The sequence below is a fragment of the Strigops habroptila genome, chromosome 2 (assembly GCF_004027225.2).
Source record: "Strigops habroptila isolate Jane chromosome 2, bStrHab1.2.pri, whole genome shotgun sequence".
NCBI classification, from domain to species: domain Eukaryota; kingdom Metazoa; phylum Chordata; class Aves; order Psittaciformes; family Psittacidae; genus Strigops; species Strigops habroptila.
Genome location: NC_044278.2, coordinates 107,412,156 through 107,438,438, shown reverse-complemented (window position 1 = coordinate 107,438,438; position 26,283 = coordinate 107,412,156). Strand labels below are relative to the sequence as shown.

At 38.7% G+C, this 26,283-nt stretch overlaps 1 protein-coding gene across 1 annotated transcript in view; it reads right to left on the bottom strand.

Annotated features, from left to right (window-relative positions):
- GUCY1A2 (guanylate cyclase 1 soluble subunit alpha 2) overlaps positions 1–26,283 on the bottom strand; it is a 151,667-nt gene that overhangs the window by 44,304 nt on the left and 81,080 nt on the right. Inside the window, exons 5-6 of the mRNA XM_030477129.1 lie at positions 22,025–22,510; positions 3,641–3,784 (exon numbers count right to left, since the gene is read on the bottom strand). Coding sequence (XP_030332989.1) covers positions 3,641–3,784; positions 22,025–22,510 — 630 coding nt within the window. The remainder of the gene's footprint in view (positions 1–3,640; positions 3,785–22,024; positions 22,511–26,283) is intronic.

Sequence of the window (26,283 nt, the reverse complement as noted above, 5' to 3'; positions counted from 1 at the left end):
CAATCAGAAACAGAATAACTGTGCTGTAGCTATCAGCCTAATAATGGAAATCAAACTTGAAATAACTGTGGTGCCATGTATTATATAAAATGGCTGAGAATAATTTCTTCCTATTTAATCAAGGCTTATCAGCCAGTTTGGGGGGAAGCAAGTAGAAAACAGAACACACTTTTTCAGTCCTGAGATCAGAAAGTCCCTTATTTTCAGGAATTATGTTTTGAAAAATTGCCTCAGATTTAGTGAAGTAATTGTTTTACTTTTCAAAATAGCTACTAGACTAGCCTGAAGAATAAAGTCAGAATTTAGTGACAGCAGCTCGGGAAAGCTGTCAAAGATACCAAATGTTGGGCATGAAGAAAACTGCCCTCTGATTTCAAGTTCTTTTCAAATATCCAAATACTGATGTAGGCTTTTCGATACAAGAAAACAAAACCTATGTCAGCATTCTATATTCAACCCACTTGGCAAGGACTCAGGAAATATGACTTCTGCTTGTTTAACATGAATCACGAGTAAGAATTAAGGTCAAAATATAGTCAAAATACTGTGCTTGTTTTGCCATCCATATCAACAGGACCAGCTCAAAGTAACCACATTATAGTACAATTTCATTGACTGTTTAGAAGTCAGGCCACTTATAAATCTTTTGTAGTCTACATTGTGTACGTTGTATCTAATGCTAATGAATATTTAAATATTTTAAGGGAAAGGCTTAATTGTAAAATGTGTCACACAGTAAGTCTCCTACTATTGGCTTTGAGCTGAGTCCATAGTAAGTATTACACATATATAGAGATTCCTTAAACTTCACGTAGATTACAAAACCAAGTAGAACTCCTGACTCCATATAGGGCAACCAAAAAGTTAAATCATGTATCTAAAAGCATTGCCCAAACACTTGAACATCAATCTGAAAAGATACATCTTTAAGACATTATCATACACAGGGAGCATTTGTTAATGGGAATCTATGGCACAATGGGCACCTTCACATCTTTTTAAGTGAAAAACTGCCAGCTAACAAAAGTAGGGATCACTCTGAGATCTGAGGTAAAGTCATGCCAACTCAATTTAGAAATAATGCATATGTTTTGAACTGTGATGATCATTGACATAACCAGTAAGAAAAGCTATGCATTCTTTGCCATTTGTAGGAGGACTCATCTGACAAAGTGTAGAAGCTTACGCTGTAGACATCCACATTTAGGCTAAGTCCATAAACTTGCCTTACAGACAACCGAGAAAACACACATTTTTAGGGCGTGATTCATCTCATCTTAGAGTAGACACCTAAACTAGGACAAATTAAAGTAGACTTCTCCGAAAGTCCTTATTTCCATAGTTTTACTGGGTAGACATCCATGTGAGAGGAATACCAGCCTTACTAGATTTTCAATCAAATCAAGATGCTGCTGTGAAAGACAAGCTTTTAAACACAATTTACCAGTCTAGGTACAAAGGCAACAACAACAGTCTACGACATCATCATCCCTCCTGCCCTGAAATCTATTGCACCTAAAATTGAAGACAGGACAACTAACATCCACTGAGGAGCTTCTCAGGACCTCTACTTTCAGCTTAAGTACGATAAACTGACCTTTTACTTCTGAATTCTAAAGGGAGTTTATTAGTATTTTGGAAAATATTTGGTTATTCCTAGCATTTTATTCTCTGCAAGCATTTTTCCTCTGCACTGTCTTTATAGGCTTTTTTATAGGTTTTCTTATGCAGCCACTGAAATCAGGAGAAATTTTCAGAAAGAATTACGAGTGGTAATGAACAGTCACAAACTGTGACTCTCAGAGGAAACCATACACCTTTGAAATTTCCCTGTATTTGCAGCAGTCACTCAAAAGAAAGTGAAAAGATGGAGAATATCTGGAAGACAGTTCTCCCAGCATTTGACAGTATAGCTAGAATGTATTAATCAGCTATAGTCTGAAAAATAGAGAAATCATCAAACAATCTAGCAAATCTATTTTAATAGGATTAAATCAATACCAGCTTGAAAATGCTGTCTTCTGGTATCTTCAGACATTTGTCTTTTAATGCTTATTCTGTGTTTGGTGAATGTCCACATGAACCTTTAAAAAAATTTCTTCAAGATCCATAGTCCCAGACATTTTTCAGTAAATTATTCTTTTGAATATGTGGACATTTTTCAATAATCAAGGAAGTATTTTATGTTGACATTAAAAAAAAAAAAAAAAAAAAGCAGCAGCATTGATGTATAAAATAAAAATATTTCATCCAGAACTCAATATATTTGCATTTGAATACTGTGCTTCCATACTACACTTCATGGAATTTCAAGCTTGGTTGCCTTGCATCCACACTCTCCCTTCTGGGCAGAACAATTCATTTGGATTAAATCTCTCTTGATTCACCATACATAAAGAGTTCAAGGAATATAGTTCAAGATATGATCTAAATAGTAGAAAAAGAGATGGAACTCAGAAGTATAGAATCCTTTCGATTGCTCAAGGAGCATCACAGCAACATCCCTGAATACATATTTAAAAATTTTACTTTCTTTCTGCCAAGTGTTAAACCTTCAAAACAGTCTTTCAATATTTGAAGAAAAAGATAAAAAAGAAAAAAAAAATCAGCAGCATTTTGGAAGCAACCCTCATTTTTTAACAGACATGAGGAATTGCAGTTTACAAAGTGCATTTCAACTATGATGTAAGTGATCCCATGGGAAGTCTGTCTCATCCACTCTCACATGGCTTTTGTTACAGGCTTTAGACAGCGTTGAATAATTGTTCTACATAATACCCCCATTTTCTTTGAAAACAAAAGGGAAGAAGAATTTAACCACAAACAGGAGTGAGTACACTTAATGAAAACAATGTGTAATGTAACCCTTGGAAAAGAAAGGCACATATATATATCTCTATGGTTTTTCTTCCCTGCTGAATCTCCATCTCTAACCTAAACATTACCAATTTCAAATGCCAGAAGCTACAAGGTTGATGTAAGACCAAGAGAAGCAGAACAGCAGTGGAACTTTAAAATGGTACAACAGGACATGTTGTTTTCCACCTCCTGCTATACCAGACTAGGAGAGGGAACTGGAGTAGCGTGAGAAGGAAGCACATTACAACTGAGAAAAAGCACGTAGTCTATACATTCTTCTTTTATACAGGTCAATAACTATTTAGAAAAGAGGCATGTGGTCATTTAGAGCCACAAAACTCTGAATGCCCCTACCCTAGAGCTGAAGTTCAGATCAGGAGGCTACTTCCAAACTGAATTTCCCTATTGCCGTTGCATACTGTATTTTGGCTTGTAGCATGGGAAAGTCGTGGATCATATGAATTTTCTCCTCCCACTAAACTGAATTGGAGGAAGAGCATCAGGAGTGCATCTAATGCCCTCCAGCCACAAACAGGCATTCAACACATATGACAAGGTGACAGCTAGTCTGTATGGTCTACTGTGCTTAATAAAGTAAGGCATAGCTTACAAGATTGTTGATGGGCACCAGTGAAATATATGTCCATAAAAAAAGACACTGATATATTGATGCAATTTTAAATTCTCCTAGCAATAAACAAATTTCAACTGACAGAACATGATGGAATTAATCAGGTCTATGTACCTCTGACTAGCTAAGAATAAAGAGCAAAGGGGTTACCTTAATAGGGCTCCCATCCGGAGTAAGAACCTCTTCTGAAAGCTCCATCATCTTCAGTGCCATGAGGGCAATGGCTTTAGCGTGACTAAGGCTTTTCTTATGGAGCCCTGCTGCAACACAGTATGCATCACCTATTGTTTCCACCTGCAGCAATCAGACAAATCAAATGTTCAAGTATGATAATGAGAACCCTACCATCACTTATCTGCAATCAAATAGCATTGCTTAAAACATGTGAGCAAAACATCCATAAAATAAGCAATTAGGCAATGGAGCATAATTACCTGAGTTTGCAAACAGGTGTAGTCAAAACCTGACATGTGACTGCACAGTGGTTCATCACCATTATAACCAAAGAAGATCATTACATCTAGAACAGCCATCAATTGAGAGATGACATTTTCCCATAGCAGTAATACTGAAAACTCTATTTTCCTAAATGAGAAACTCCTTACAGCTTTGTTTGACACCATCCTGGCTGAGTTTGCTGTTGGGTAAGAATAGCACTACATGATTATAGTTCATAATTATTATTTGCTCTGCTAGAAAATTATATCAGGAAGAGAACTAGAAAAAGCAAAACATCACCATAAAAAACACTGAAGAGTCTATAACTTCTCATTAGCAGGTAGCTCTTCCTGGTATAGAGGTAATTTACAAATAAATAGATGCTACCGCTACAGACTTTTGACTGCACCTGTCTCTGTTATTTTCAAATAAGAATTGTGGCCTCTCTACTATGCAGGCTACCTGACTGAATTCCCTACCTTCAGGCATCAAGTTCAGCAGAATGATCCCTCTGGTCTTTTCAGACAGGCCTTATCTCTCTCATCCTCGATTTCCTTTGAAGAAAGCTGTCCCTCAGGAGGAAGCGAAAGCAAAAGAAATTACAGAAGCCCACTGGATCTGGTTAAAGGCAGCCTGAGAAACACTGGAGCCCTCAAGTTCTGCAGCTTTATTAACAGCGTTGTTTTGCGCCCTGTTTGCCCACACAGCTGCAACATGCTCTGCACACAGTCCGTTAACACATGCCCAAGCAGACTCAGTTCTTGAGGATTAGTTTGGATTTTGCTGCGTAACTAATCTGGCTTTCACCCTGCCCACAACACTATAGGAATGGCAGAAAAGGCGTCAGCAAAGACTAGAGTGAGAAGAAAGTGTGCACTGAGGAAGAAGTTGTTCAGGGAATAAATACAGCTCCTTCTTCTCTCTGCAGGGATTCTACTAACATTAGTAGACATGGCTCTTCTCAGATTAATTTCCAGAATTGGAAATAGTATCTCAAAAAGTAAGCATTACAGGTAAATGTACCCAGAGCATGAATCTAGAACAGCAGTATGGGCAAATATTTCCCACCATCAAACCTCCAGAACCTGCTACTAGTCCATTGCCAAGTTTGGCACCTTATCCTTTCCTGCTGACTGCTCAGGAGGATATATAAAAGAAGCTGAGGGTTTCTCAGGAGCTGAGAGCTGAGACAGCTGTTAGCACTCCCTCATCACTTTTGGAAGCTCCTCATAGTACTTCTATATAGAAAAAACATATAGAAGCAACCAATACTGCTGCCTGCCTCCTGTTTTATGCATGCCATATCTCAGGATATCTGTCCACAAGAAGTAGAGTTGCCAACTCCTTGCAGTTTAGGAGGTTGTCTTTCCAAAGACAAATGGATAGGCAAGTATATTGCAATGGCTGGTGAAAAATGTAGAACTAGGGAAGAAAATGCACGGGCATAGCAAGAAAAAGTATCAGAAGTTAAAAAGACACTCTGGATGGCTAAGAAATAGATGCTAAAAAAATCTCTAAATCAGAAGGAATACTGGAAATCCATTGTCATTCTTGAAAATTGTGGATGAACATAACCAGTTTGAATAGAAATAAAGCAGTTACTACAAAAAGAGCTGAATCTATAATGTCGAAGACAAAAATTAAATACAAATTCCACTCTGTTGAATAATTTAATTTCAGAATGACTTTTCCACTAAAGTTAGTTGTATTACACCACTGTAAGCAAGTACAGATCTGGGACCATATCATGTTCCCGAAATGTTCACGCAAGCCAACTTATTTTGTTAGCTTATTCCCATTTGGAAATTTCCATAGCTGTGTAAACTAATTTAACAGCTAAATTGCACACTGAATGAGTAGCATGATTGAAGTTTCATTGTACGTATCTGTGTACTGCCAGAAAAATGGGACCGAAGCTGCCTCGTGTTATCTTACTTTAAAGTGCTTGTCTCTATGAAGTTCCTCTGACAGAAACACTCGAAAACTAGGAGAATTATTAGGACCCTTGAGACCAACCTGGTAGCTGAAACTGGACGTGATGACAACTGATAAGGCTGTCTAATGGTTTACTATTCTGTGACCCTGTTTTCAGACATTACTAAGAGTTTTCCCAACTAAACATTCAAGCTGAAATTTCCATGCTGAGTATCTCTATCAAACTTTAATCTTGGTTCAGTCCTCCTTCAAAATCAGATTTGACAAATTTTCCAATTTTTTCCACAACTGCTTTTTGGGGTGTCTCTCTCCGCCCTTCTTATAAGCCCACTTTATATATTGGAAGGCTACAATAAGGTCTTCCTGGAGCCTTCTCTTCTCCAGGTTTAACAATCCCAACTCTCAGCGTTCCCTCATTCGAGAGGTGCTCTGTCCTGCTGATCAGTGCTATGGCTCTCCTCTGGACCTACTCTGTCAAGTCCATGTCTTTCTTGTACTGGGGACCCAAGAGCTGGAAGCAGTACTCCAAGTGGGTTCCCACCAGAGCAGAGTAGAGGGGGAGAATCACCTTCTTCAACCTGCTGGTCATACATCTTTCTATGCAGTTCAGAATATGGTTGGCTTTCTGGGCTGCATTGCCATCTCATGTCTAATTTTTTTATCTACCAATATCTCCAAGTCCTTCTCTGCAGGGCTGCTCTTAACCCATTCGTACCTCAATCTGTATTAATATTGGGATTACACTAACCCAGATGAAGGACCTTGCACTTGGCCTTCTTGAATTTCATGAGGTTATATACGGCATCAAAATACAAACAGCAATGAGAGCAATACAGAATTTCATTGCACTTCAGAATTTCAGGCTGGGCCTGTCAGTGAGTTAGATGTGCATGGGGAAGAAGGAGATTTCTCATGTCTTGGCTGAGGAGCAAGAATTGGACCAGAAAAACAGAGCACTGCTGATAGCTGACTCCCAACTATCTTCTGGGTAGATCCTGGAATCACTGTGCACACCATAGAGCAACTTACTCCATAAATATTCAAGTAAATGTCAATGGGATTAAGAGAAAAGGAACATACTAATCAAGGTGGCTAAAAACAGCAGCAGTCAGATCTGTTTGATGCTCTTCAAGATGATAATATATAGTAATGAAACTCCACAGGAAATCTCTACCATGTGATAAACTAAAATCCGAGGGTTTTTCTCGTGAGACCTCACTTGAAGTACTGCGTACAGTTCTGGTGTCCTCAACATAAAAAGGACATGGAGCTGTTGGAGCAAGTCCAGAGGAGGGCCACGAGGATGATAAGAGGACTGGAGCACCTCTTGTATGAAGACAGGCTGAGAAAGTTGGGGCTGTTCAGCCTGGAGAAGAGAAGGCTGCGTGGAGACCTCAGAGCAGCCTTCCAGTATCTGAAGGGGGATTATAAGGATGCTGGGGAGGGACTCTTCCTTAGGGACTGTAGTGGCAGGACAAGGGGTAATGGCTTCAAACTTAAACAGGGGAAGTTTAGACTAGATATAAGGAAGAAGTTCTTTACAGTGAGGGTGGTGAGGCACTGGAATGGGTTGCCCAGGGAGGTTGTGGATGCTCCATCCCTGGCAGTGTTCAAGGCCAGGTTGGACAGAGCCTTGGGACACACGGTTTAGTGCAAGGTGACCCTGCTCATGGCAGGGGGGTTGGAACTAGTTGATCTTAAGGTCCTTTCCAACCCTTACTATTCTATGATTCTATGATTCTATGGTTTGACATTGCGATGTGACTAGTATAGTGCATTATTAGTGGTATATTTGATTTTTATGTCCTTCCTAGATACAGATGCAGGAAAAGGTATTTTGCTCTGAGATTGGAAGACACCCTGCTTCTTTTTAAAAAAATTTATGTTGTTTTGAATATTTCAGCATTTTTATATATGATTGACAGTTTTACCTTTATTAAGATTTAGTACATTTTTGTTCTAGTTAAATAATCGTTTCTTACTGCTCTTAATATTTCTAGCCACTCACTGATAGCCTGACATATTCTTACCTACTTTTCATCCCCGTTTGCTGATTTACCATGTCCAGGTTCACTGGAGCTTTCATTAATTGGGAATTAATACATAACACTGTTGAAGAGAAGTGAGGATGAACTTAGATTTCAAAATTAGAACAATCTATTGAAAAATGTAGGATATAACTTTTATTCTTCATTAACAAACAAGTCAGGAAAAGCTGCAGCTACTTACACTACTATAGAAAGGCCTTCTCTAAAGCCTTCTATAAACCCACGTAAAGCCATTGGAAATGCCCAAAAGATTTTCAGTCAGGCCCTCAACAAATCAAATATTAAGAGTCATAATTAACTGAAGTAGTTGTGTGTACTCTACAATTCAGAAAAAGCTTCTTGGTAGAAATCCTGAGGCTGCTGAATACTGTAAAGTGACAATGCTTAAGACTTGCAGCAGGAAGCAAAATACCTTCTACTTTTGTGACGCCATTTTCTACCTACCCAACTTCTGTTAGTCCTCAGTAGATACCATATGTCTCTTTTAGACATGAACAGTACTTATTATAGAAGTTTAAATCTATGGTTATTGTGTTACAGACACATTCTTATTTTATACCAGTTTTAGGTGGAATATGACTTTCAGATGAAGCTGGTAGTCAGAATATAATTTCTCCATTTCTAGCGCGTCTAGAGAACAGAGGTTAATAAACTTTCCCCTGGGCAGCTCCAACAGATCTCTTCAAACTACCAGTAACTAAACCTTGTGTTGTGTTATGCTACTTAACTGAGAAACTGGAAGTTGTAGCTCAGTGATGTTCTCCAGGTATAAAGTCAGGGTGTTGATTCAGCGACAGTTTAGAAGAGAAAAGGTGGTGTATCAAAATAACATCACTGCTTCTTTACTCTTCCTTGTGAATGCATGAATATGCACCAGTCATTATATATATGAACCTCTAGAAGTAATGAAGGAACTGAAGTATCACACTTCATTTCTCAGGGTTGCACACACATGGGGAAATACCACTTTGTAAGTGAAACCTGCAATGGCAAATTTAAAGATATTTGTCAAAAACGTTCAGGAATCCTAGCAGTCTCAGGAATCTTGCTAGCACCTTTTTCAAAGCACAACTTGGAAATAAACATAAAACAGTGTAATCATGGGTGTCACTCTTGTTGCAATTCCAATCTGAAATTCCTAGAGCAATCAGAAACATTACATCACTGAAAGAAGTTGCTGGAGGGAGAACTGCTTCTAGTTTTAGCCCTGTCTCTTTCAGCAGGTTTCCTGTATAAACCTAATACATAATTTGTATTATAACTGTTACAGTGGAACACTCATTACTATTACCTTTCCTTTTTTTTTTTTTTTTTTCACATAAGCCATAAACGTGTTTGCGGGTTATTCCTTTTTTAATGGGTTCAATTATATCCATCTCAAGAAGGCTTCTTTGCTTATGATGAAAACTAAATATGTAAAAAAACCCCAAAGGGTTTGAAAATTCAAAAATATATGTCTTTCTTCAGGAAGAAAATCCACCCTTAACTGCATGTGCCTTGTAGATCCTTCCCCTTCCTCTGAAGGGTACTTATGTACTCTTGTTCCCATCTCCAAAACACTAATGGGGCTGCATAGGTATTTATTATCTCACTCCTAGGGATTATAATATTTAGTACCTATTCACCCTAAAATACTCTTATGCCACTGTCTCTATGGACTGCTCGATGCTCTTTTGTAAAATAAATAAATAAATTGGAAATAAAAAATTGTATTGTCTTCACTATAGAAATAAATACCATTAGAATATTGTCATCCATAAATAAGAGCCCTTAATGTAGGTTGCATTGGTGATTTTAGTTTGAGCAGGCTGTCCTGTTGAGATGAAATTAACTGCTAATGGAGTCCTTCTCAAGCCAAATCCATTCAAGGGACATTCATCCTTCAGCACCTTCCTGAGGTATATATATATAAAGAACAGATTTTTCCTTTTTTTTTTCCTCACAAGGCACAGAGAAAAAAAAAAAAATACAGTGTAATTTTGGATGAAGAACTACAGGACAGTCCTGTGTACCTTGATGTTATACAAGTGAATACAGGATTACTTTGGAAAGTAAATATGTAAGTATTGCATAACCATCCTTTGCTCAAGGATACTTTTCCTTGAGAAAAGAAAACCTTTCAGTGGTACATGTATGAGGAAAGACATTACACTGTTCAAAGTTTATTTGGTTTATTCTATTAGCATATATGGATTACCTATATAACTGTTATATAACTGTATCACACATACAGACTTTACATAGAGTAACTAAATCCAGCTATTCTTCAGCCATGTCTTGATTCCTTATTCTCCTTTTATAAAGTAACAGGTATTTATTCAAATTCAGTTGATTTTCCACATTCACCAAATCCTGCTTGTGGTCTCAAATGCTTCTGTTATAATCACCAGAAATACTTATTTCTGCTGAAGTAAGTATTGGTTCATAATCATTACAATTTTAAGTTGGCAGGAAAACTTGGAGTATTAAACAGTTTCTCTATGCTTCACACCCTGTTTACAGCCACAGTATATAAAGTGTATATGCTATATTTAGCTGAAGAGAAGCTTATTACTTGACCATTTCTTATCACTTCTGAGTAATCTGCCAATAGCCTGAAACTCTGCTAGTGCTGGGAGATAGACTATAAAATTTCATTTTATAGAACTGAAATAATAACAAAGAGCAGTTGCAATGATATGAGTTTCCTCTTAAAGAGCTTGAGACTGAAAAAAAAATAGAAATAAGCAGTAGCGAAAAGGGCTTAGCAATCACACTTCAATGCTCTTCTTCCTTACTTAACTTTTCCCACCGAGAAAACTATTTTTCTGGTTTGGGTGCATTTTTTCCCCAAAAAGAAGAGCATTATTCTCCATCTTAAAATACCTACCTCTCCTTTCACCTGTTGCCTATGCATGTTCCCCCTTTCCTCCACAAATACAGACACTGTTCTAGGTGCATGCAATGTGTACTGATTGGTTAACACCTTTCAAAATACAATATGCCAGAAAACTATCTAGAATTCTACTGAGTAAATATGTCTGCCTTTTTTGACAAAATCTATGTTTCTTTTCCTGATAATAACATTATTTGCACTCTGATCAAGCCTGCAGTTGATACCAAACTGAGGGGAACAGTCTGTTTGCCATCCTAAAGGACATAAACAGGCGGGACGAACTGGCCAGCAGGAAACCCATGAAATTCAACACGGACCATGTGCAAAGTCCTGTCCCTGGGAAGGAATCTCCCTGCAACTGATACAGCCTGGGGCCAACTTCCTGAGGAGCGGTTCTGTGGGAAAGACCTTGGGGGTCCTGGTGGGTAGCAAGCGGCACTTGGGCCAGCAGCAAGTCCTGGGAGCAAGGATGGCCAATGATAGCCTGACCTATATGAACAGAGATTGGGAAAAGTGGTTATCACCCTCTACTCACACTCATTAGACCACACCTAGATACTGCATCCAGTTTTGGGCCTCTCAGTACAAGACAAAGATGGATAAACTGGATCCAGCTCTGCAGAGGACCATAAAGAGAGTGGGAGGTGAAGCACCTGCCCTGTGACAAGAAGCTGGGGGAGCTGGGATTGTTCAGCTTCTGGACAAGCAGAGATGGCTTTGGGGGAACCTAAGAGCAGCTCCAGTGTCTGTGGGAGGTCTTTGAGGTGACAAGGTGGGCTTTTAATCCATAATCCTTAAGGGTTAGGAAAGAGGGAAGCCTGTGAAACTTATTGACCATAAGATCTCACTCAGATACAAAGAACTTTTCAAGTTTTTAAAGAATAATCACACAGTTCTGCAGACAGTGAGGATTTTAATAGATGCTTCAGCAAATACAGTGATAAAGAACATAATCCTTGTATTTTAGGGCATAAATCTCAAAATGACAATGCTAGAACAAAGTCTGCCACATGTACCTGGCATTTCACAAGTAGCTCATGGGGCTCCTTGTACATTTCAAGTACCCATGTTCAATACTGTCAAACACAGACCACTATAATGCACTAGTTATGGTAATTTCTCCTGTAATCCAAACTTTAACTATTTGCTACACCCTGTCTCCCAATATACCTATTAACTATATTGATATCCTTTTCTCTTTGTATTTTATTATAGATAACTTTATTGCTCAGTTGAGCCACAGAGTTGCATTGTTTGGAGCTGCAACACTACAGTTTCCCTGGTGATCACCCAGCAGATTAGTATCTGCCAGAATGTCAGCCTTTGATTATTGTTCTCCAGCGATCATCAGTAAAACTACCACCTCAGTTTACTTGGTTGAGGAAATGCTGTTAATATTTCTCTTCTTCGCTAAAAATGAACAGAATCAGCACTAATGTTAAGGACCCTTGAATACTCCATTGCCTCTTACAGTCAATACTACATGTTACTGATTGTTTCAATGGAAGTAATACATAGGTTTTTGGACCACAATCATCATATCTATTTGCAAAAGTCATGGAAAGTCAAGCTTTGAATTAATCAGTAAAGTATTCTAAGAAACCCTACTGAGAGACAGCACAATGCTTGGTGGTGATGGGAGTTATTCTAGTACCAATATAACAAAATGCAATGAAATTAGGAAAGAAATAACTTGGATTGATCCTGATTGTAGGAGAGAAATTAAAATGCAGTGAAACTTTATTTTACTTAATCGAAATGCACTCTGCATTAAAAAACACAACATGGCATAAAACTATGTAATATGATGAAATAACTGTGAAAATAAAGCATGTGAGAAGTAGATGGCACAAGCAGGAAAGAAGCAATATTTCAACCCTATAGGCTGCAAGTTAATAAGATGTAGACTACATGGGTGAGATTCAGCTCACCTAACCAGAGATATCTCTAATATAGTAATCCAAATATGAATTATTCCCTCTCAATTCTTTCCATAATCCATGAAATGAAATGAACTCTAGCAGTTACCTGACCTATGCTAAGCATCTCTTTCAGGAAAAGATGAATCTCAGACTAAAAATAGTTCCCACCCTATAAAATCATACTTTTCTCTGCTGACTGTGAGAATAGTCTAGATGACTACTTCTATGTTATAAATAGCATTGTTTCACCTCTGTCCCAGAACTGCAGAAGAGAAAGAATGAACAAGACCATGTGAAGAGACATAAGGCAGACTGAATATGGAAGTTCACTGAGGCGGGTGAATTTTAGAAGTAGGACAGTGCAAGTTCTAGGAAATCAAACAGTCCTTCTGGAAAATTGATTTTTAGATGGACAGATGAGCCTTTCTACACTCCACATGCCAGTTTCCTTTCCACTCTTAGAGATTAATCCAGGCTCAGAACAGCATTTATTGGAGAATATGAAGTTTAAGTGAGTCTTATGGTTACATGAACAAGAAAATCAATGATTTCTAGCTTATTAATTTTGCTTTGAAGATCTGGAAATAGTTTCTTAAGCAACAAAGTCAGGGTATGTCCCTGGCTGTCCCTTGCAACAAGTGCCATTCGTACCCCTCAGCCTGGACTTAGAGAGCACATCTTAGCTTCTTGTACACCTAAGTTGCATTTCCATGGGAGCATATGAATATTTAAGATTAAGGTTTCTTAAGTCTCATCCCAGAATGAAGCCAGGATTCAGGATGGGAAGGCACCTGGAACTGGAAGCCACAGATTGGGAAGGCTTAGTTTGTATAACTCTCAGAAGACTCCAAGTGAGCTGTTACCTTCTCATGCATGGCTGACCCCGTGCCTTTGGAAGTGCACTACAGAGTGCATGTTCCTGCTCACATAAAGTAACCCCAAACTAAAAAAAAATTGAACGAGTGTGTTGAGTGCTAGTGCTAAGATACTGTTTGTCAGCACAACAGCAGGATCCTGTTTAGCTCAAAAAATCCTGTATCTTGGCATGCATATTTTGGCACACAGGTCAGGGATGTTATTAATCACTAAGAGGAGGGAGGGCAGACGTGAACTATTTTGGGCAGCTTATGTTAAAAAGACTTGAACAAGTCACAATCTAAAATACAGATTCTAAGAAGAGAAATGTCAAACATGCTGGAGAGAAACTAGATAAGTTATTCCACTGAGAGATGAAGTGTGTGTGCTCTTTCTCTGGAGGCAGTAGGCGCAGTTCAGAAAAGCCTCCTCTGAGCACGGCCTAAGTATACTTGATCCCGAGGTAACTTCCAGATCTACATTTCTGTCTATGTAACAAAGAGTGAATACTGACTCTTTTCAAATTAATAAACATCTGTTTGGGGTTTTTTTGTTTTTTTTTTTTTTTTAATGTTGTAGGAATACAGATTGAAGCTTACTTCTGTTTGCATTTTGAAACATTCTATATGTTTTTCCACTGCACAGATTTGGCTTTGAAATAGTTGAATTGTGCAACACTTTAAAGCTTAACAACATCTGTCAGATTAAAATACTTAGGTTTTTCGCTGAAATTAATTCTACATGTTGAATACAATAGTAATTATAGATTCCAAAAATCTCTGGGATACCTTAAAAAACCTCCCAGTTTTTAAAGGTTTTAAAAGTTTTCAAGGTATGATTTGAGAATAAGACTATCTTCAAATGGATCAAATCTCCTTCAGTTTCTACCTCATTATTTGATTCTCTTAGCTTCTGTGTCTCACCTTTCCAACATTAACTCCTAAGCAGTGAAATCTCAAGCCTGAGTTTCAAGGTAACTCTGCAATGCTTTTATGACACTGCATTCTGCTTTTGGAAATAGTCCAGTGTATGGAAAACTCCTCCCATTTGAGCAGGAATGGATTCCAAGTGTTCACCTATGAAGTTCAGAAATCTGTTTATCTGGTAAAGCTATTTTTTTTAAAAGGAATGTCTTACTATAAACCCCAGCCCCTTTCCCAAGAGCCTAATTATGAAGCAATTGCTCTCACCAGGCCTCAGGGCATTTTATTTTTAGTGAGTTTAATGATGTTACATGCTGGCAAGTTCAGGAGGATTTTGCAGGAAGACCTGTATTCAAACTCCTTCTGTAGCACCTACTTAGCAGTCTTAAGCATAAATCTTTGAGTATCCAGTATAAGGAGGAACTCTTTCATCTACGCTGTAATTAATTCAATGCTTTTTCCTTTAAGAGAGGAAAAGAGACAAATAGTACTTGCTGTGTAGAATTATTATCTAGGATTTTAAAAGGGTTTTTTTACTAATTAAAATAGAGACATGCTAGAAGACTTACAGTTCACATGATGTCAACATCAGGTTTGTTTCCTGTCATGGAATACAAAATTCACAGTGTACAAATGATTTCTCTGTTCTGTAAGGAAGTATAAAATTGGAAAAATCACACTAAATATGGCTGATGAATAGAAAATGTCCTGACTGGCATTCTTCCTTATGTGAGGTAGTTGCAAAGCCAATTAAAGAACTGTTTAACAAAATAAGCAAATATGAAAACAATCATGCATGACTTAAAACATACATTTCAGTTTAATGTGACTGCCCTTCTCCAGAGGTAAGACTGGTCTTAATTGATATAGGTATCCCTGTTATTAAAAGAACTACTGAACAACATCTTCCTCACGGTTTCATGTCTTGAAATTCATACATTAGCTATTTCCTCTTAACTTACCTAAGTATCCTACATATTTATTTATATCATATAAGAAATTAAGGTACAGTTATGAATGCTATTTGAATGAATGAAAATGCTGCATCTTGGCATGCTCAGGTATACGAAGGACAGCTATATGCTGCCGCAGTTGTGATAGATCTGACACGATATTGGAATGTTTAGATGGAAATAGCTTAGGCTGATGGAAACTTAAAATAAATTTTCTCCAGTTCCTTAGATATACTAAAATTTAGAATGTGAGAAAACTTGACTGGAGAAAACAAAGGATTTAAGTATTAATGGTGGGTTTTACAAAATATAGCATTAGGGAGACCTGTATGCTGCAACAAGGCATGCTCTTAGCCATTGTTCCCATCCAGCCACTATATCTGGGCTTGCTCCTCAATATGCAGCAGGAAGCCCCAAAGGAGGATCCACTTCATGGTCCTGTCAAAAAACAAAGTCAGGATATAGCCAGGGTTCGTTTACACACAAACTGAGGACTTGGGAAGCACTACCAGGGCTTGCAGGTCTCCCAGGCAGATTGAGAGAAATGGAGAGAGATACTTTAAACAAATGTATGCTTTTAAGGTAAGAGAAAAGTGGAAGGAGAGAGACAAAAGAGACAAAGAGAAAGAAATAGATACAAGCATGGTATTCCTGAGGAAGAAATCATATACAGAAGCAGAAGTCCTATACTCGTTAGAGGATTCTTGGTGAATTGCCTAAAGCAGGGGAACATGCACAGATGTTTTAGTGCTTTGTGCAGGTCTGTATGTTTATAAAGTAAAGAATAACTCTTCTGGAGCCTGTATGTCTGTTGGCTTCATTTGCACATCTCCCTAAAGACACAAAGTGTAAATCCTCCACAAGGCTGCAGAAAAATGAATGCTTAAAGTAATGGGAAGTCTTAAAACATCCTGGAGCTCTTGGGTGGTGATACACCAGATCCGCAAGGAAAATCCAAGGAATCTTTTGTTGGTTTTGTTTGTTTTGCTGGTTTTTTTTTTTAACTTAACCCCATTAACTTAACAAAAATACTTCAGAGTTACCCAAAAAGACAGGTGTCCCAGCTTTCCCCTGACTTCATATTGGAGTGTAACACACCTGAGTGCCAGAAAGTCCATGCACAATCCAGAGCGGTTAAGGAGAAAGTCAGCATTATAGCCTGCTCAGAGCAGGAAAAGGAGGACGGTTCAGGAGCCCTCTACGGTGGGACCGCAAGAGAACAGCAGGCTGAAGGGCAGTTCTACCAGGCTGGTGGCACCAGGGAGACAGCAAGCTTCTGGGCAGTGGAAATTTTCTTCTATTACCCATTTTGTTCTATTACACATTCAAAACCCACTGACTTTAAATTAACAGGAAGAAACAACACCTAGTACACTAGTAGTCCCTGAAACACCTGTTCATCTTAAAACAGGTATATTATGGTATTTTATATGTATATATTGGTCATACATGAGTACCAGAATTGTTTACATATTTTAATTGCATTTCATAATAATCTTCATTCTCCAGATGCCTAAGCTAAAGCTAAAAGAATTTGAAAGCTTCTCAAAATGTTCATGTAGTTGCACTGAACTTAAAAGGTTAAAGCTGCAAAAGTGATACAAAGAAGACAAAAATAGTGGCGATCGATAGATTTTACATGAAAACTTGAAGATTGTGTTTTTTAACTTATAAAACATACAGCCTGAAAAACCTCAGAATAGCCTGAAGCTTATGACTCCTCTAATTGCAGTAATCTTTAGTCATTATAGCACTGATAGTAAGCTTAAGAATATATATATGAATATGTACAAATATCAGTTCTCAAGGAGAGATAGTCATGGCACTGAGAAAGTACTGGTATTTTCTGTAAAATGAATACTGATTTCTGAAACCTAAAATACCAGTATAAAAATGTAAAGTGGTATTTTTAGAAAATGTGAATTTAAAATTAGGTTCCTACAAACATTATATCACAAGCTCAATATAAACAGTGTTTTTCAGAACTGGTGAGTATCAGTCTCCAGTGATTGCAGAGCAGTCCAGACTTCCCACCTTTTTTAGTCTCAGGTTTCTACAACAAGCAAAAAATAAGGCTGTAGCCAGAGTTAGGTGTATAAAATCAGAAAAATTAAGATCTGACACGCTAGCTGTACCATTCAGAAAAAATAAAATATCATTCAGTGTAAAGTAAGTGAAATAATGTTGCCAGCAATAATAGCCAAAGAGAACCCCGAGGAAGCTGGTAAATGACTTCAAAGTGTGTGTGGCACCCCGAGGAAGCTGGTAAACGACTTCAAAGCATGTGTGGCACCACTCAGAGAGTGTCGGTTTAGCCAAATAATGAAACCAAAAAGAAAGAAGAAATTCATGTAACATTTGTGAATTCTAATCATAAAATTAACCTGTAGAATGATGTTGTCTTATTCAATAAATATTCAATAAACTTTCAATTAAAATTTTGACAACAAAGATGTACAGCAAAGACATTTTGGCAGCTCATTAACAAAAACATTTAGGACTCCCTGCTTAGACATGGAAAGTGGAACTCAGCACTTCACAGAAAGTGAAGTTTAGTATTATGAGAAAATCTGCAAATGTCTTCAAGGACAAATGCTGCTCCGTCCAGAGAAAGGACAAAGAAACTAACACCTACAGGAGCGGGCCTTGTTCTGCTCTATTTAGCTGGATGTTAACTAGCCAGCATGTATAGTCACCCAGCCAGTGCATGCATGGCCAAAAAAACAGCTGCCAAAAAAAGTACATGCTGCCCTTACTCCATGCAGTAGTGAAAGGGAAATGGGGAGGGAAGAGAGGGAGGGAAATGGGGTTGTTTCAGGAGGGAAACTGAGGGGAAAAGCGCTGAGAAAGCAGGCCTACACAGACAAAAGGATTCAACAAGAAAAAATACTTAAAGTGATTCTATGTCAGACATATTACTTGGAGGGAGAAACAGAAGCTGCAGGAATCTTAAGCAGGGAAGATTTCAATCTGCACGGTTAAGTGCCAGCAGCCATGGCTGCAGCATATCTAAATAGCTTATTTGATAAAGAGACAGTTTAGCTGAAGCATCGTTTTGCAGCACTTGGCTCACAAACAACAGGAACTCATACACAGAAAAACAGGTTCAAACAAAGACACAAATAGTAGGGCCAAACACTATTTATTTTATGCAAAGCAATTGCTTCCAAAATTTACTGAGCTCTCCCATTACTTCTGCTCCTGGAGTCCATGTTTCTACTTGCATGTCCACAGACACTAGCTTACCAAGCATGTCCCCTGCATTGCTTTGATTTGCACTCCCTGCTAGACAGCATCTTTTCTCCCATTCCCCAATTCCAAGCCAAATACAATTAACTCAGATAGTCAGCAGCACCGGTTTCCAAATGCACTGCCAGGTCTCATTTGTCTAACATCCTCTCCCTTCTGTGGTTATCCCAAGATTACTCTCCTGATCTTTCATCAAGACTATATGTAAGCAAATTTTTTCTGAAGTTTCATTATCCAAAACACAGATTCTTCCAAATTGCTAAAACTGTCACCAGGCTCATACCATCATGCACCTCAATTACAGCAATGTTCCACCTCAGCCTGGACAAATGTAATCTGTCATTTTTGATATCCAATCAAAATGCTGCCATGAAGTTCATTTTCTGAGCTCATCATCCGTATGTATCATTCTCACCTATGCATTCATCCACTGGGCATCCTTCCATTACCTCATCAGTTATAGCTACTTACTTTCCAAGAATTTTCAAAGTCTAATTCATCCCCTTTCAGCCCTCTCCAAGAGTTTCTTATTCTGTATCCAACAGCTCATTATGTTTGCCCTCTATGTCTGACTTGTTAAATGCAAGGATCTTTGTTCTTCTTTCTATACCATACTTCTCTGTAAACATCCCTGAATGAATAGTATGAGACAATTGAAAATACATCCATTGTCTGAGTCCAAGATTAGAAGCACCAAGGTTCTGAATTCAAAATGCTGTTAACAGTAATGCTGAGGGAATAATTTGCAGCATGGAATTTATTTAATGAGTTTTGCTTAATTTTCTGTTTACAAAATGGTGAATTTTGTATTCAGAACTACTCGTCAAATAATCTTTGCAATTTATTTCTGCCATGTTGCTTAAAACCAAGAAAATTTGAAAATTAATCTGTTTTGATGTGTATACAGGTCACATGATGAATTTCTGTAGCCTGGTTACAGGAGTACATCTTAGAGGTAGGCTGTGGGTACAAATCCTGGTGATTACATATCTAAAATTCACTGCCTGACAATAACTTCTAAAATTATAGTTGTGGTGGTGGTGATCATTCCTAGCAATACACTTAGCTTCCAGAATACCATATGAAATAAATGAAAAAGATCTAAACATACAAGCTATTTTTGTTTTAAAATGCACATGCTTTTTCAAAAGAATTGTCATTTTATTTTAAGACTGATTCTCTAAGGAAAAGAAAAAGGGTTCATTGCCTGAGTTTTGTCTTTCTGTAACGCTCAACTGAGTCATTTTCACTCAAACCCACAGCAACATTTTTAGACTTCTGGCTAAAAAAAAAATGAAAAAAAGATCTGGGGAGAGAAAAAAAGGTACATAAGCTCCAAAATAGCCACAGTGCACACTGCCTTGCTCGTGGGTGGGCTGTGGAGGGAAGCAGGGGACGTGTAGGGAGGCTGAGGGGCATTGGAGAGTAGGGAGATGGAGGAAAACCCAGGATGAAAGGATCTGGGAAAGAACTGGCTATATTAAGGCAGTAACAGTGGAGAAAAGGTATTAGAGGTGTAAGAAATCCTTGCATACAAAATCAGGTTTTGTTTATTCCTCTGCTCATAGAATTACATGGGGGTCTTAACTTTATGGAGTGTTTATTCCTTTTCTGAATGCACAAATCTTACCCTACCCATCTCAGCAGCCATTATCTTATTTCACAGGTCAGGACAGTACTTCCATACAGTAACATCTTTCTATATAAAGTGGCACAAAGCTAGGTGAAAGGCAAAAAGCCACGGCCTAAATTATATAATATTCCTGACCTATGTGTTCTCACAGGACTCAACCAACCTTTCTTCCAAACAGGTCATAGAGTTTTACATACTTTATTTCCTATTCCCATGCAACCATGGTTTTCAACAAAGAATGTCCTGAATGCCTCAAAACAGCTGACTAAAATTATTCATCTGGGAAAATACTAACTACATCCATGTAGCGGATACAGCATGTGAAACAAGGTCACTAGATATCACTCTTAACTGTGGGTCAGAAGTTCCTCAAGTCCTGTTCTCACAGCTGGCTTGAGATCAAGTAAGCAACATCACATCAATACAAACTGATATCAAACTTCCAATCTTTTCTGACTATGTCACTGGAAAAATTTTCAAACGAGGGTTGGTACCTTCCATTGCAGTCCTCTCCCAATATGGCCTTTTGCTTCTGAACATTATTAAAGCAAACCCCTAGCCCAGGAGCATAAAACTTATTTACAGCGTGATCTTTTACTTTGCTATACTGTCCTACCAACATATATCTACACCGTGTTCAGTTCTATCTATCTGTGGTATGTGTTGTAACTTTGCAGCCACAGTTGTTTTTTAAGTCGGTAATCAATATTTTTGGGTGCTTTTTAAAGTGTACTAGAGCCTAAAATTGAAAGATAGACTTTTTCTCTATAGCCTATCAACAAATACTATTTGAAACAGCTTGAAAGCTGGTGATTTAGTTTGCAAGCATCAGACACAAAACAAAGTCAATATATAATTTTACAACTACATTTTTTTTCTTTGGTGCATTCAGTTATAAAAAGAAATTTGCTCTGCTTATCTATACAAAAATAAAAGTATTCTATACACAAAACATTCTCTGTAGATTTCACAGGATAATTACACAGATAATATCTTAACCGCATTTATTAAATTCTACCTGCCCACTTTTTTCTCTCAAATACATAATGGACACCAAATCCACTGAAGAGAAGTGAAGGTGATGAGGTTGGTAACAGAACCAACCCTTGCGACATCTCCTTTTCTGAGAGCAATACAGGAGCAAGAAACCCCAGTGCCATGTCCCACTTGTTCCATTTACTATGAATGGACATCAGCTGTCCTCTTCCTCTTTTTCAGCATAAGTTTAAATCTCATAACAATTTTTTTTAAGTAAATGCTCTGCTTTTTATGGAAAACTGGAATTCTTTCAGCTAAAAGATAAGTACCTAAACCCCAAACCATTCAAGTTTCAGGCGAAACAGAAAGCATTTGAGTGCCATCCAGGAGCTGCAGCTTGGGCTAGGATCATCACTGTGCAATTCATCATCCTTAGGACATTGTGGCTGATGTGTCACCTAAAGGAAACCAGGCTATAGTACAGAAGGAATTCCTATAGGAAAATAGGAATATGAGGTATATATGGAGGAACCATGATGGCAGCTCAGCATTAAAGTATTTGATTTTCAATGGGCTGATTTCAGATTTATTTTTTTCACACAAAACAAAAATACTGCCTTCATGGTTTTACAGGGAAGGTCTGTAACTTAGGAAGATGGCTACTGGGCTTTTTTTTCCCCCTTAGTTTCAGTTAGATTTCACTAACTTAGGACTTGAGCTATTACCTTGTAGATGTCCAGGAATCCACACTGATGGTCAAACCGTGTGTAGAGTTCATTCAGCATGCTGATGACCTGCATGGGTGTGCACTGTGCACAGATGGCAGTGAAGCCAACAATATCCGAGAAGAGCATGGTAACATCATCAAACTTCCTGGCCTGAACCTGCTGCCCCTGCCACAGCTGCTGAGCCACTTCTTCAGGGAAAATAGAAATGAGGAGATCTACTGTTTTCTTCTTCTCCTCTTCCAGGGCTTGGTGTGTGCATTCTAGTGTTGCCTTCAGCTTATCCATTCGTTTTTTCAAGCCATCCTGAGCCTTTGCTTGCTCCCCAACCAATATGACATCGCGAGTAGCATCGTGGATAGGTATGTCTGAAAGATGGAGGCCTCGGCCCATCAGTTCATCCAGCTTGTCCACACAGGGGGAACCCAGAAACAAAATTGAATTTGATTCTGGCACATGAATCATTTGTCCTTTAATTTCCATCACCTGGAAAATAAAAACAGAGATTAGAAAAGGAAAAATTAGCTGATAGATGTGTATCCCCATTACACTATCCCCATGCCTCCTCTTCAGCTAAAATGATAAATGTAAACTGTAGCCTTTTACACAGAAGCTTCTTACACTCACCTGTTCAAGCAATGAGATTCACATAGTCTACTCACCAAGGTGTCAGAAAACAGCCTATACTGACACAAAAGTATTCTCAAATCAGATGCTGGATTCTATTTCAACCCAATTAAATAAAGAAGCAACCACAGTAACATGTAATTCTCAGAATGGTGTCTAAATAATACTTCTAAATTTTGCCCCTGCAATGTAACTAGCCTTAAAAGCAAATTCCAGAGTAGCTCATTCTCTTTTACTTAGCTATGAATTATGAAAAGCACAAAATTAAAGGTAAATTATAACTATGACAGCAGGTTACTGAAATGGTGAAGTAGCTTCTGTTCTTTTTCAACAAAACAACTACTAATACAAATGTGGCCAAATAGGATAGGACAGGGTGTAATGGCTTTAAACTGACAGAGGGGAGATTTAGATTAGATATTAGGAGAAAATTCTTCACTGTGAGGGTGGTGAGGCACTGGCACAGGTTGTCCAAAAAAGTTGTGGCTGCCCCATCCCTGGAAGTGTTCAAGGCCAGGTTGGATGGGGCTTTGAGCAACCTGGGTCTAGTGGAAGGTGTCTCTGCCCATGGCAATGGGGTTGGAACTAGATGATCTTTAAGGTAATTGTGAATGGCATGGAAAAAGTTTATCAGTTCTTCTATTTCCTATTTGCTTTCTCATAGATGCAGCAGGGTTGAAGGCTGACATTCTGTTAGAGTCTGCAGACTTCTTGGTGATACAGATTCATGTAATTTGTGTCTGCACAATAGAAGAAGGAACGATAGAAAAGGAGTACCAGGTGGTTCATCACACTGGTTTATAGGTCTTGCACTTGCCTATTAAGTGGCTAGACATTTTGAGAGCTGTCCAGTGGTTGATACCACTGAGGCCCTGGTTTGTTATCTCTTGCTCCATGATGGCAGTCAAGCACAAAGCTATCAGACTGAAATAGACAGTCGAAAACCAACTGTAATGATGTATCTGATATTTGGGGCTATGTACATTCTGATTTTTATTAATTTGGGTCACACACAAGTAACTGTCAAATACTGCAAAGGAACATTTCTCACTTGAATATAATATTAAAAAAAACCCAAACCAACCAAATGAAAAAAAACCCAACCAAAAAACACACAAAACCCATGAAAAAACAGAAAACTAAGATCAACATGTTTTGTTTAAGCAGAAGATCATTAAATCAAATAAACTTTGTAAATTCAGCTTGCAGTAGCCTCTGCCATGACAAACAATCATGGTTAATGTTTTCATCCCAGGACTGCAAAAAGGACAATACTGGGCTAGGTGATCTAAAAAAACCATAGTCCTTATCCCAAGAATCTCATAGTCAAAACAGGCACAACACACAAACTTTGTGCACCCAAGAGCAGTGTTAGGCACCATAATGCCTTAAACCTGTATTTTTCAATTCCACACAATCCACTGAAATAAAAAGGTCTCCTGCAATCACCCTTTCTTTCATGATGTAGGCATTCCCTCTCTCTCACATGATTCATTTTATCATTTAATCCTCCTTTCATTTATCCTTCCAAGCAAAACAGGAAAGCCTCTGTCAGAGAATCCAGAGGTGTCTGTAATAATGATATAAGTGTCCAGTGGAAGCTCCCGCTGAGCTGACAGCCACCCCTACATGGTTCCTTCCATGTTTGGGAGAGATAATGGGAAGCTCCGGTTTCTATTAGGGATTTCTTACACCAGATACTAGGCTGTCATTGCAGATCCTACTGTCAATATAGGGACTGAGCCTATCCTGTCCCCATGCTCCTCTGACTCCACACCTCACCCCACTAGCAACCCAACGGATGTGACTTCAGATGTCAGCCTGGGAACTCAGCAAATGAAAGTAAATGAAAGCAATGAAAATTGTCATTCTTCCTAAATTATGTTCCTGCACACATACTAATATTTAGATTTCCAAGCCTTATTTCCTCAGCTTCGTTCTGGGAGAACCATCTCTGTGAGAACGCTGGTCAGCTACCTAGATGGGCAGATTTAATGCTCCAATACTAATTGTTCTATTTAATTTCTAAAACATATGGCTCCCTGCTCAAAACAGAAAGGCAATAGGTGCTTTCTTCATGCATGCAGCCTCACGATTTCAAAGGGCACATAAGAAATTATTTTAACTCAGAAGTACAAATTGCCAAATGTGGAATACATGGTATGGCATTTCTAAATTCTCTTCCTATTTTGTTCCACTTTCCCAGGGAGTTTTTTCTGTTTTCTGTTCCTAGAACCTGTTTTGGTGTGCAAAATAAATGTATCTCATATTATCACTTCTCTCTTCCACCTCTAGGTGAAAATAGGGTGTCAGCTCAGGAGGAGAGAGTGTGACCACAGACCCTCGCTGAGCCAGCCTGGCCTGAGGGGTATGTTGCTTGTCAGCAAGGCACAGCACCTGGCTTGGAGCTGTGTTTCTTCTGTTAACCTGCTGTGAGACTAGAAGGAAATTAATGCATCCCTCTGTGCTCCTGCTTTGCCTTCGGCAATTTGAGGTGTTAAACTCTTTGATGTGATCTCTGTCTGTGTGAGTATATTGTGCCAGCCCTCCCCGGGTGGATTCTTCTCAGGAAGCACTGATCGAATGAATAATGTACTAAACAGGCACTCTGAAGTCCTCCACTCTGCTTCAGGCAAATTATCAACTCTGAGGGCTTATCTGGCCTTTCAGCACAGCAGGAACAACAATATTGACCACCCTACAACTCACTTTGAGACTTTTTTTTTTTTTTTTTGCAATGATATTCTTCCTATGTAACTGCTTAGTTTCCTAAAGTGTCAAATGTTCATTGCTATTTTGGCTTTATCCTCTAAATATTATTATCATTTGCTCTGCTCAACAGGAACTGTCAATGTTTCGTATCACTCCTTTCACGTTACATTAGTGATTCCAATGTCCTGCTCCATCCTGATGACTGAGGGGTGTTTTTAGAAAATGGCCCAATAGTCTCTTCAAGTTGCCAAATCAGGAAAGTGGACAGCAGAAGTAAAATTGCCCCAGGTTTCCTGGAGAGACAACAGAAGAGAAGAACTCAGACTGCATGACTCCTCAGTTTTTGAAAAGCTCTCTCCTTTCCAAAGGAGTTTTTCAGATTATTTGGACTCTTTCTAGAGGACTTCGATCTGTAACTGTGATCCAGCATAACCTCCATCCATTTCTTCGGACTCTCTTGACTCTTAGATCCTTCTCCGTATCTTAAAGTATAACTGAATGAAACAGGACATCAGATGCCATCCAGAGGGACCTTGACATGCTTGTGAGGTGGGCCGATGCCAACCTTATGAAGTTTAACCAAGCCAAGTGTAACGTCCTACACCTGGGTCAGGGCAATCCCAGGCACTGCTACAGGTTGGGCAGAGAAGAGATTCAGAGCAGCCCTGCAGAGAAGGACTTGGGGGTGCTGGTTGATGAGAAGCTCAACATGAGCCGGCTTCAGTGTGCACTTGCAGCCCAGAAACCAACCATGTCCTGGGCTGCATCAAAAGAAGCGTGACCAGCCGGTCAAAGGAGGTGATCCTGCCCCTCTACTCTGCTCTTGTGAGACCTCACTTGGAGTACTGCGTACAGTTCTGGTGTCCTCAACATAAAAAGGACATGGAGCTGTTGGAGCAAGTCCAGAGGAGGGCCACGAG